The sequence below is a fragment of the Perissodus microlepis genome, chromosome 7 (assembly GCF_051167445.1).
Source record: "Perissodus microlepis isolate ML-2025 ecotype Zambia chromosome 7, ASM5116744v1, whole genome shotgun sequence".
Lineage (NCBI taxonomy): Eukaryota > Metazoa > Chordata > Actinopteri > Cichliformes > Cichlidae > Perissodus > Perissodus microlepis.
The window spans coordinates 7,369,676-7,381,894 of record NC_140467.1 but is presented as its reverse complement, the minus strand read 5'-3'; the positions used below and the strand labels follow the sequence as shown (position 1 = coordinate 7,381,894).

The 12,219-nt window shown below is 40.4% G+C and overlaps 1 protein-coding gene across 3 annotated transcripts in view; it reads left to right on the top strand.

Moving 5' to 3' along the window:
- Window positions 1–12,219, top strand: part of itpr2 (inositol 1,4,5-trisphosphate receptor, type 2) — a 61,751-nt gene that overhangs the window by 45,459 nt on the left and 4,073 nt on the right. For all 3 annotated transcript variants that reach the window (XM_084933066.1, XM_084933067.1, XM_084933068.1), the window contains 7 exons: window positions 712–887; window positions 976–1,140; window positions 1,220–1,403; window positions 3,130–3,216; window positions 4,046–4,167; window positions 4,282–4,447; window positions 4,540–4,700. In XM_084933066.1, the coding sequence (XP_084789192.1) occupies window positions 712–887; window positions 976–1,140; window positions 1,220–1,403; window positions 3,130–3,216; window positions 4,046–4,167; window positions 4,282–4,447; window positions 4,540–4,700 (1,061 nt within the window). The remainder of the gene's footprint in view (window positions 1–711; window positions 888–975; window positions 1,141–1,219; window positions 1,404–3,129; window positions 3,217–4,045; window positions 4,168–4,281; window positions 4,448–4,539; window positions 4,701–12,219) is intronic.

The window sequence follows — 12,219 nt, the reverse complement described above, 5'->3', positions numbered from 1 at the left end:
ACCTTGGTCACTCAGAGTTTCATGAACGCTGGTGATTTATCTAACATATAGTATCTAATTGGATAAGAAGCAGTAGGTGTGTACAAAATGTGCTTAAAGGAAATCCTTCACACGTCATCATGATATCGTTTTGAGGTGGGACAACTTGGACTTTAATCTTTTTTATCGATATGTTGATACGACTTCATGTCATTGCCCTCAGCCTGGCGTCAGCCTGAGACCTAATTAATCAGATGAAGTTAAATCACCCAATAATCATCCTATTTTACTCTTTAAAATTAATTTCTTTACGTGCATCGTTAGATTACCTGATTTTAGGTTTTGCGAAATGTTACTAGAACTTGCTGTATTTGCTGGTTTGCCTTGGTGTAATTCGCTGAAATGTAAACCTACTGTACACGTGGTTCCTGTGGCGTACAGAAGTGTTAAAGATGGCTTTCTGATAAATACTTCCTCAATGAATTGTCAGCACTTTGCAGTTTCCAAAAGACCCATGAGCATCACTCTGCTGATTTACTCAGTGAGCTGAAGAAGAGTTGGTTGTTTTGACTGATGCTGTCCCCATGGATGGCTGTTTGACATTTTAAAGTGTTTCCTTTGACTCTTTGCTAAGTTAAGCTCTTAGCTCAGATAAATAATTCATTAGAGGGATGTTGTGCTTTAAAGCATTGATGTTTTGTGCCTTGTTCGATTGTTTATTCTTCCACACAGGCACATTATCCCCATTCTGGAATATCTTACTGTGGGTGGCATTGGGAGTCTTCACCGCACTGCTTCCCGTCTTACCTAAACCAATAGGCATCGGGTTCTTCCTGGTCTCCCTTATTCTGCGTGCTATCTACACAATGGGCCTCGGCCCTGCGCTGCTTTTGCTCGGTGCTGTCAATGTAAGTGAACAAAGGCTTGTTTTTGAAGAATGTGTCTGTTCTTGCCTCTTCACACGTACGAGTTTTTTTGTTTTTATTCCATTTTCAGCTTTTCAACAAGTTGGTGTTTCTTGTAAGTTTTGTGGGGAACCAGGGGACGTTCACTCGAGGCTACAAAGCAGTCGTGATGGACATGCTCTTTATCTACCATTTGTGGTATGCCATCATCTGCGTCCTGGGCCTCTTTGTTCATGAGTTCTTCTACAGCTTTTTGGTAAGAGAGCTCGTTTGATTTGTGACAGTGTTCTCCGAATGTTTGCTGATGGCTCACAGATGACGATCTCATTTTGCAGCTGTTCGACCTGGTGATCCGAGAGGAGACGCTGCTCAATGTGATAAAGAGTGTGACGAGAAATGGCCGCTCCATTTTTTTGACAGCGGTTCTGGCCGTTTTTCTCGTTTACTTTTTCTCCATCATCGGCTTCCTCTTCCTCAAAGACGACTTCCGCATGGAGGTGGACCGCCTTCCTTCACCAGGTCAGAAACTTTAACTTTTAAAGTACACTAAGTCATTACTGTGGTCTTCTCCCTGTCGTAAATCCCTTGGGCTTTAAGCTATCCTTTGATATTGCCATTTGAAAATAATGCTTCAAAAATGCTGCTTATGTTTATCATAGTGTGGTATTTAAAACAAACTACACCAAATAGTGACAGTTTCACTACCACTTCCACTTTTATGAGGAAAGCAGAAAAAACACCGAGTGAGACATGGGTGGTGTTCAACGTCTTCAGATGTAGCTGCAAGAAATGTGATGCAACAGAAATCAGTCGCAAGAATGCCACATCTATTTTAGTCATAGTACTTATACCTGACCTTTCCAATGAATGTGTCATACTTAAAAACCTTTAAAAATGCACTGATGGATCCAGTTTGGCAATGTTTAAACAATTAAATAAATAATCATTTCTACAATGTAAAAAAAGATCAAATCTTCTAGTAGTATGTGCAGTAATTGCATATCTGGTGATATGTATTATCTCTCTTAACTTCATTTCAAGTCTATACTGTGTAAGGAGGAAAAGGAAAGTTTTGTTCATTCTCCAGACTGGATTGTAGTTGTGCTTTGCGCTCTCTCTCAGTATATTTTCCTGTTATCTTTCGTGAAAGTTATCCTTAGTTGACCTGAAACAAGTTGGCTCTTCTTTTTTAATCTTTTCCAGCCATGAACATCTGTGATTTGTTAGTGAGCTGTGTTTTCATTTTCTGAATTTGTGTAAATCATAGAACGTAATGTACAAAGTTGTTCACATTTTGGAGTTGCTGGATGCTAGTTGATCCAGCGAGTTCATTTTTTCCCTTCACTTTTGATCTGATCTATAATTTCTTAATTACAATGATCAAATCAGCATTTTCTTGTGTATAATCTCCCCATAGAAATTGTCGACCGTCTAGAGTAAGCCATATATATATATATATATATACCCAGACACATGTTTTGAAAACACTGTGGAGAGTGTGGGTAGTGTTAATGAGCTCCAGCACCCACGGTCAGGAAGACATCCTGCTAGCACATGTGCACCTGTTGCATAACCTGGTGGCCGCGCCATCCTGTGTTTTACTGAATAGAGCACAGCAGACACAGCCGAGCAGTGGTGGGTTATGTAACCAGCTGGGCTCACGCCTCTCTGTATGTTAGCTGAAGGCTGAGTGGAGATACGGCGTGAGGGAGCTTCATCAGAACTGGGGAGCACCCTTTACACTCTCCTGCCAACTTAGAGCTGTGACCCCTGCACCCCTCCTCAACCCCCCCCCCCCCCTCCCCCCGTGCTCCCCTGTCCCGGCAAGTTGTCGTCTTCTTCTCCTTCCTAAACCTCCTGTCACCTGCCCTCAGTTCTCCAGACTATCATTGTAAAAAGCTCTTTTGGTGACACTCTGGTCCAGATGCACAGCTCTTTCTTCTGCCTGTCTGCCCAAGCAGATCACGCTCAGGCGGTGCGGCTCCGCTGCTGCTCGGGGCTTTGCCGATGTGCAAATGATTTGCTCAGGTTTTTTCAGCAACACTTCACCGCCCACCCAGCAGCTGCTGCCTCAGTTTACATAATGTCTGACTATATCTTTCTTGCTGATTTCTACCAGCGCTGATGAGAATTAGTGGGAAGAAGGTTTAATGCAGGAGCATAAATTAATCGTCACCTTTCATATGGAAATTTTTAGTGCTGTTGTCACTGACGCAAATTTCCCATGTTTTTGTTGTTCTTGTAGGAAAAAGGGATTTGTTGAGCAACAGCGAGGTTGCAGGCTCATGTTTGAATGAGAGATGCCCTGCTTCTACACCCACATCTGTTCCTGGTAGGTTTTGGGGTAAAATTAAACTGAATATGTCCTACCCATGGTGGAAGTCACTGAGTGGATAAGTTTTAAGATTTTGTGTTTTGACTGGGGTGGTGGGTGTGTATGTGACCTTTCCAGCAGTAATCACTTCCTGAAAGGTTACTAACACACATACTGAGACATAAGCACGCACGCATGCACACACACTGAGTTTGTGCACACAAAGAAACTTGATGAGGCAGGGGGGTGACTCCTACTCCTGTTTGTTCTCCTTCGTCTCCACGGATCACCTGCGCCGTAAGGGCACACACGTGATCTCAGCCACATCCTTCACCTCTTTTTTCTCCTCAGCAGTCATGCTGTGCGTGGCTTTATTCATTTACAGTAGGAGTTGGAGGTGTTTTATTATCAGTCACTTGTCAGCGTCAGCTGAGTCACACTTTTATCTGAATTAGGGCAAATTGTTTTTGAATGTTGTTTTCATTTCATGAACTAAAATCTTCTTCAACTCTTCTAGCTCAGTTAAATAAAATTAAGACTAATATAAAAATAAATATTCTTACTGTGAGATTAATAAAAACAATCTATCAAATGAGCAGAATGTAATAATGGAAAAGGGAAGCACCTTTTAAGAAGAACCTTTAAAGAACAACAGTATTGCGTGTCAGTCCAATCTTGTGTAATTTCATACCAGATGTAACACAAATTTAAAGGATTAGACACCAAAGGTCCTCTTGATAAAATCTCCCTTTTTATAGGTTTTCTATCTCTCTCTCTCTCTCTCTCTCTGTCTCTCTCTCTCTCCATTTCTTCCATCACATGTTTTTCTGTGTTTTCATCTTGTTAGGTGAAGATGATGGGACCGAGCGGGTGTGCGACACTCTGCTCATGTGTATAATCACTGTATTGAACCAGGGCCTGCGTAATGGAGGTGGTGTGGGAGATATTCTCAGGAGACCCTCCAAAGAGGTAGGACAAGCCTAAAACGAATACAGGGATTACAGAAAAATGGCATTTTCTCATTGTGTGTTCTGTCTGAAGAAAAACCTGAAATAAAATTCTGCGTTTCTTCCATATTTCCAGGAGCCACTATTTGCAGCTCGAGTGGTTTACGACCTTTTGTTTTTCTTTGTTGTCATCATCATCGTTCTCAACCTCATCTTTGGTGTTATCATTGACACCTTTGCAGACCTGAGGAGTGAGAAACAGGGGAAGGAGGAAATCCTCAAAACCAGTTGTTTCATCTGTGGTGTGTACAGACAGCTACGTGGTATAGCTAGCACCCCTATGATAGACAAAATGGTCTAAGGTAGAATTCATAACAGAGCTAATGTCTTGCAGGGTTGGAAAGAGACAAATTTGATAACAAAACGGTGTCCTTTGAGGAGCATATCAAGTCTGAACACAACATGTGGCACTACCTTTACTTCATGGTTCTGGTGAGAGTGAAGGATCCAACCGAGTACACTGGCCCTGAGAGCTACGTAAACAAAATGATTGCAGTAAGTAGGCTAAATATATACACACTATACACACAGGAAATTGTTACAGTGTATCTTTGTAATGCAGATTTATGTTCTTTAAATGTGACCCATTATGCTCATTTACACATCCAAATTTTTATTCTCAGAATCTACTAAAACAGTTATTATTCTTATTTATATTATGCTGGGCTTTGGTGCAGTGTGTCAGTTCACCCACTTTGTAAAACAAACTTTTTAAGTGTGCTTAAAAAGCTTGACTGAAAGCTTCTCGTAAAAAAAAGATTTGAGCAGCAAGCGGTTGGGGCTGCTGTGCTCACAGCCGGCACTCTGTGTCTGAGATGACGATGCTAAGCGGACACACTCTTTCTGATCTTTTACAGTGACGAGTAGAAAAAACAGAGCAGCTCAGAGGGATCATTTCTACTTCTCCTCATATGCTGACCTTATCTGAAACTTTGGCCAGCTTTAATATGAACACGCACAATTAATTACACTTTGCTAGTACTGTGTTGGACCCTCTATTGCCTTCAGAACTGCCTTGATTCTTCATTGCATAAATTCAAAAGGATGCTGGAGACATTGCTTAGAGATTTTGGTCCATATTGACATCATAGCACCACATATTTACTGCGGATTTGTTGGCCATACATTCATGATGAGAATCTGCCGTTCCACCACATCCCAGATGTGCTCTATTGATTTGAAATCTGGTGACTGTGGAGGCTGTCTGAGTACAGTGTCATGTGCAAGAAACCAGTTTGAGATGATTTAAGCTTTAACATGTCGAGTTATCCTGCTGGAAGCGGCCATCAGAAGGTGGGCAGACTGTGCTCATAAAGGGATGGTCATGGTCAACAACTGTACTCGGTTAGGCTTTGGTGTTTAGGGTTACGTTAGTGTTTAAACCATTCTTAGTTGGTACTAAACGGTTCAAAGTGTGCCAAGAAAACATCCTCACACCATTACACCACCACCGGAAGCCTGAATGGATGATATAAGGCAGGATGGATCCATGTTTTTTTTTCTGTGTGTGAGTGTGAGCAGATTTCTCTAAAATACTCAGACCAATCTGTATGGCACCAATAACCATGCCATGCTCAGTCACTTATATCAGCTTTCTTCCTCTTTCTGATATTCAGTTTGAACGTGTTGTCTTGAACACATCTACATGCTTGAATGTACTGAATTGCTGCCATGTCATTGGCTGCTTGTTAATCAGCCATTTTTCGGATGTACCTAACAAAGTGGTCACTTAGTGTATACACGCACACACACGATAAGTCAAAGATGTACTTTAACAGGTACATCTCACAAGCTGTTGTCTGATCAAAATAGCTTAACTCTCTTTATACAGATCACGTTTAAGAGACATACAGCAGTGTAAAGATTTAGGAATTTGAGACTGCACATTTTTAAGGTGGTACATAAACACACCCAAGCCTCCTTATTATTCCAGGAACATATGGACAAACAAACACATTCATTTCACCCCCTAATTCATATTTTGTTGGCAAGCTGCACCAAGCAGATGAGCATACAGATGTCTTCGTGTTAGAGCCTTAAAGATGCACAGCCTCTTTAGTTAGCAGACTTGCACAGTGTGCTATAGAAGCGTGATCCTCTACAGCAGACGAGTGATCAAAAAATGAGACTGAGCCTCTAGGACTGTGCCAGGCATCCCAATTTATTCTCCTTTCCCCTCGCTGCTGGAGAGAGATGGGGTTCTATACTCAGGTAGTCCTCACCATACTGAGCTCCTAACCTGCAGGGACACAGTGTGGTTAAATAGTAATTAAACCCAGTCCAGGCCTATTATCATCAATGTACCAACTTGCCGCACTGACACACAGACAAGAAGTTGAAGGATGTAAGGGCAACTAAAGGTGTTGCTGTTAGGTTAATGGATTCAAATGAAGCCTTGGAGCACAATGGCACATTTTGTGATTAACATTCAGCCGTGATGGGCATAAGAATGGTGGCATTATAATGAACAATTTGCATAACAAACAGGTGATAGACGTTGAATTAATATGCATCAGCAGGTCTTCCAACAGGTCGGTTCTCTGATGCCAGGCCAAAGTATTGCTGGGTGATGATGCAATGATGAGTCAGGAATTTACAAACCCAATTTTTTTTTAAAAAGTGAGGACAATGTGTAAATTGTACTTAAAAACAAAAAATCTCAGAAACCTTTAATTTATTGTCAACAGAAAATGGAAAACATATCAAATGTTTAGGCTAAGAAAATGCACCATTTGAAGAAACACGAGCCAATTTTGAATTTGCACACACACAGCAACCTTTTTCTTTTAACAAGAGCCTGTGAAGATTTAGGAACTGAGGAGACTGGGTGCTGGAATTTTTGGAGAGGAACGCTGTCCCATTCCTGTCTGATACTGGATTCTAACGGCTCAACAGTCCTGGGCCGTCTGTCGTATTTTTCTTTTCACGACACACCAAATGTTTTCAAGGCAGGCAGGCCAGCCCAGCACCTGGCTCTTCTACTATGAAGCCATGCTGTTTCAATAGCTACAGTATGTTTTCTTGCTGAAATATGCAAAAATATGTAAGGCTTTTTCTGACAACAACATCATCTGCATTTGTTCCTCTTAAATCTGTATGCTGTATGCCTTTCAGTATTGGTGGTGCCTTTGCAGATGTGCAAGCTGCCAATTCCATAGGTACTAATGCACCCCCGTACCATCAGATGGTCCTGCTCTCTTTAAAAAGAATGTCAAATATCGATCTGTCCGATCACAGAGCACAGTTTTCCACTTTACGTCAGACAATTTTAAATGAGCTTTGGCCCAGAGAAGGCAACAGAATTTCTGGATCATGTTTGCATTTGGCTTCTTCTTTTTTCTTTAACCTGCATTTGTGGATGACACCATGAACTAAAGTATTTCTGAGGCTGTACAGTGATTTCCTTGACAGAGTTTAGGCCTCTTTTCAGTGCACTGACACCAGAGGGCCTAAAGATCACAGGAATCCAGACGTTTACACAGAGATTATGAAAAAACCTTTGATTGTAGGTCATGAGGTGTTCAAAATCTTTACAATTTTACATTCAGGAACATTATTCTGAAAGTGTTCCACAGTTTTTAGATGCAGTTTTTTGCACATTGGTGAACCTTTACCGATCTTTACTTCTGAGAAGTTCAGCTGCATGTTCTTCCACCTCTTTCTACTTAGTACCACTTTCTATTCCAGCATCTTGTTGCCCCTATCCGAACTTTGAGACATGTTGCTGCCATAAAATTCAGAATTCAGAATGAGCTAATATTAATATTATTGTGAATAAATTGATCTGTAAAGAATCACCTTTTTTTTTTTTTAAATGAACTTCTAACTTCTTTTGGGTTTTACATATTAACACCTCTTAAGTGTTGCAGAACCCACACAGTCACATGCGCACGCACGTGGATAACTAAACAAACAGCCTGTTGCGTACAGTTTGTTTGTGCAGCGCTTGTGTGCTTTACTGCAATCTTTCATATAAAATCCTACCACCATGTCAGAATAAATATAAAGAGGTTGTGCTGTACTCAGAGTGCAGTTGGTGCAGGTTTCACCTACGTGCAGGTTGCACAGGGAACTGAAAGCATCGTTTTACATTTTTAAAATCTCCAGAAATAGTTTTTCTGTCTGATGCATTCAGCTTCTGACATTCATTAAGTTTAAGTTTGGTATATGTTTAGGGTATTAGTTGTTTGCTTACTTTACCTTAACTTCAGCTTTTTAACTCATCTTATTTTGGATTTATTTTTTTTGAACAGAAGATGCACAAGTTGTGTAAGCATTTACCAGACAGTAAGGATCTAATCAAAAAATGCAATAAACTGCTCTGCTAGGCCATAATGGGACTCATGTTTCAGACTGTACTGCCTTGATTAGGATTCCTATTTTGGTTTTTTTTCGTTGTTGCTTTTTTGTTTTTTAAAAAAGTCTCTCTTCGCTGCCCCGTCATCTTAAAATGTTGTATTAAATTGCTCACTTGCTCACACACAGTAACTTAGTCTTGATAAGAGAAAGCGTCGGTGTTTTGACGTAAGCTGTAAAAGAGCAGCTGAATTGGAGAGAAGTGCTAGTCCATGATGCAGATGTCTGCAGCAGCTTGCACCGTTTGTGTTCTCCACATCCCAACACAGAGTTGTGCTTGATGTGATGTTCAGGTAGAAATAATGCTGGTGCCAGTTCACTGATTGGATCTTTTTGTTTTTTTTTAACTCTATTCTCCGCTACTTCACTACAGTTTTAGGGTAACACTGGCAGCAGCTGCTGTATGAACTAAACTGCCCTCCCAGTGATGGAACAGAGCTGTAACCTGATGACCTCAAACACACATGCATGCAGGCACACACAAACAGCTCCTGACTAATGATTTCATCTGGTAGGATAAAGTGATGTGGTGCAAAGCAAAAAAGAAAGAAAGAAAAAAAGTAGGATCTTGTTACACTGTGACTGTTCTGACGGTGTTGTGCATGTGGATGTGAGTCAGTGTGCGGGTGTTTGTGTGTAAAATTATGACAGCGACTACAGGCCCAGCAAGTACTGCAGCAGCCACAGCGTTACATAACCCATCTCAAGTGGCCTGCTAATAGCTCAGCCCTGCCTGGCACGTGCTCCCCTGTCCCTTTCTTTTTTTCTCTCTCTCTGTCTCCCTCTCTCTCTCACACACACACGTACACACGCACACATGTACACAGTCACTGTCACATCATGAACCCTTTATTTCTGATATAACACACATGCAACGTATTGCCTTTAATAAAAGAAGCAAACGAAGGGCCGGCATTTGTGATGTAAACTGAGGACAGAGGTTAGAATTTGCTTAATGAGATGAAAGTACTGCTGTGGTTTTTTGTTAAATGTCCCAGTCAAGAACGTGTGTGTGTGTGTGCGTGTGTGTGTGTGTGTGTGTGTCAGATACTTGTGATATGTGTATGCTTGTCTGGTGCACTGTTGTATGCTGTGTCATTGTATACTTTCACACTCTTCTGTGGCTGCTGATCACAAGGACGTGTTGTGCAGCTACGTCATTCAGGCTGAACTCCATTATTTTAACCTCACGGAGCTTGACTAACCTCAAAGTCAAGCATGTAGGGTAGAGGATCCATGGAGTTGTGACACATAATACAAAAAACATATTTCATAGCACTTTAATAATTATGTGCTGCATACTTAACTGATAATTAAAGTAAAGCAAGTAAAATCATTACTGCACAGATACTTTAAATTAAAAATAAATTTTGAGAAAGATGGTTTTAGCTAACCAGCGACTCTCAACTACTAATTTTACCCAGTAGGCTGCACTGTTTTAATGGATATGTCCTTTTATTGTACTGTATGTATATAAATGTCTGTTTCCATGCTTACAGCATGTCTAATACCTTCAGATATGTCAGGAAGTTTAATGAATCCTGTAGAATTACATGGATAGCATTATTGTTCATGATTAAAACCTATGATTGAAGCCTGGGTTTTTAAAAAGAAAACAACAACAACAACGACACAGTGGTTGGAACCTTTTAGCGTTGATGATATTTGATTATACAGTGTTTGTCTTTGGTGACATCTAAGGTTGTTCCCACACTTTTATATCAGTAGCCTGACTTTTCTGGAGTATATTACAGATTGTATGTACAGTATGTACCCGTACGGGATGAAATAAACGCACACTGGTCTGGTGACGACAGCAGAGTGAGAAGCACATGAATGTCTGTAAATTCACGCTCAGTTATGTGTTTAAATTGATCATGAAGCGACACTAAAGCCTGACTCATTGAGACAGTGCAGCATAGCCCACAGTGGATTACTGTACAGTCTAATAAAGAGCAACAAGACATTGGTGGGATTTAGATTCTATACAGTCACTGTTTAACTTTAACTCTTTAATTAAACAATGCTTCAGGCAACATGAGGGACTTCACATACAAAATGATATTATGTTCACATTTTTGAGGTTTTTTTAATCTGGCTGTTAAGAGTGAGCTTTAGATGTCCTCAGATGTTGGAGCTTTGTCTCTGAGCTCTCACAGCCTTTGCTGTGTGTTTTTTCCTTTTTTAATTTTATGTCCCCTGTGATGCCAGAAGCCTAAATTAGAAAAGATCTTCAGTCAAGCTCTTATAGAATGACTTAATTCATACTTTACAGCATTGAGTAGTGAACAGACTGTTCTGGTTAAAAGAAAAAATAGGAATAGAAAACAAAGTACAGTAAAGGAGTGAAAGGACCCTTTTATTTACAGAGTGATCTGACTCAGATATCTGCAAAATGGCCAATGGAGCAAACTGTAACCTGACAACTTAAACTGACCTGCTAACAATGATTCAGATAAGTGATGTTACTTAAAGTGGCTGTCGCCTCTCATTTAAAATAAAAGCTGACATTCTGCGAAGAGGGTCTGCTTATGTGATAACACAACTAAATGGCACCTAATCATAAATCTACTTCAGTGAAAGAGACTAAACCTTGTTTTAAACTCAGTTTTAGTAATATGTGTACTTGATCATATTTCTCCAGTTCCATTCTTCACCAGGCCCCTTTTCTCTGTTTCTAACCCTCAGATGAGGCGTTTTGATTTTATATAATAACACCAGTTAAATGTGATAATTTTAATACTTCATGTTGGCATCAGCTAAAGCCTAGCAAAATGCTGAAAATGCAAAGTTTATAACATCACTGGCCACTTCATTAGGTACAATTGTTCTGATCTGTATAATGTAAGTTAAGCTATTTCCTTTAGAAAACGGCTTGTTTGATGCATCTCTTAAAGTGGATATATTATGCTTTTACTTACTGTGTGTGTGTGTGTGTGTGTGTGTGTGTGTGTGTACACACTCAGTGGCCACTTTGTTAGCTACACCTTTTCAGCTGCTTGCTAAATATCCAGTGAGCAATTAGACATGCAGACATGGTCAAGACAACCTGCTGAAGTTCAAACTGAGCATCGGAATGAGGAAGAAAGGTGATTTTAGTGACTTTGAACATGGAATTATTTTTGGTGCCAAACAGGCTGGTCTGAGTATTTCACAAAATAATGATCTATTGGGATTTTCCCACAAAACCAAAACCAAAGTAATATGCTAAGATTGGTTGTTCTTTAGTTGAAAATGCCTTATTATTGCCAGAGATTAGAGGAGAATGGTAGATTGCTTTGAGCTGATAGGAAGGTACCGGTAACTCAAATAACCCATCAACAAAACCAATGTATGCAGAAGAGCATCTCTGAGCCTGAACCTTGAAGCAGAAAGGCTACGACAGCTGAAGACCACACCGGGTGCCACTCCTGTCAGAATTGGAAAAAAAAATTGGGGCCAAAGTTCACAAAAGCTTTGGTTTCTTCATCATGACAATTAGTCTGCTGCACCTGGATGGCTTTCACAGTTGCCAGATCTGAATCCAATAGAGCACCTTTTGGGATGTGGTAAAATTCTCATCATGGATGAGTGGCCAACAAATCTGCACCAACTGTGTGATGCTGTCATACCAATATGCTAGCAAGGTAAAACTAATAGTCTCTGGTGAGTGCATGTG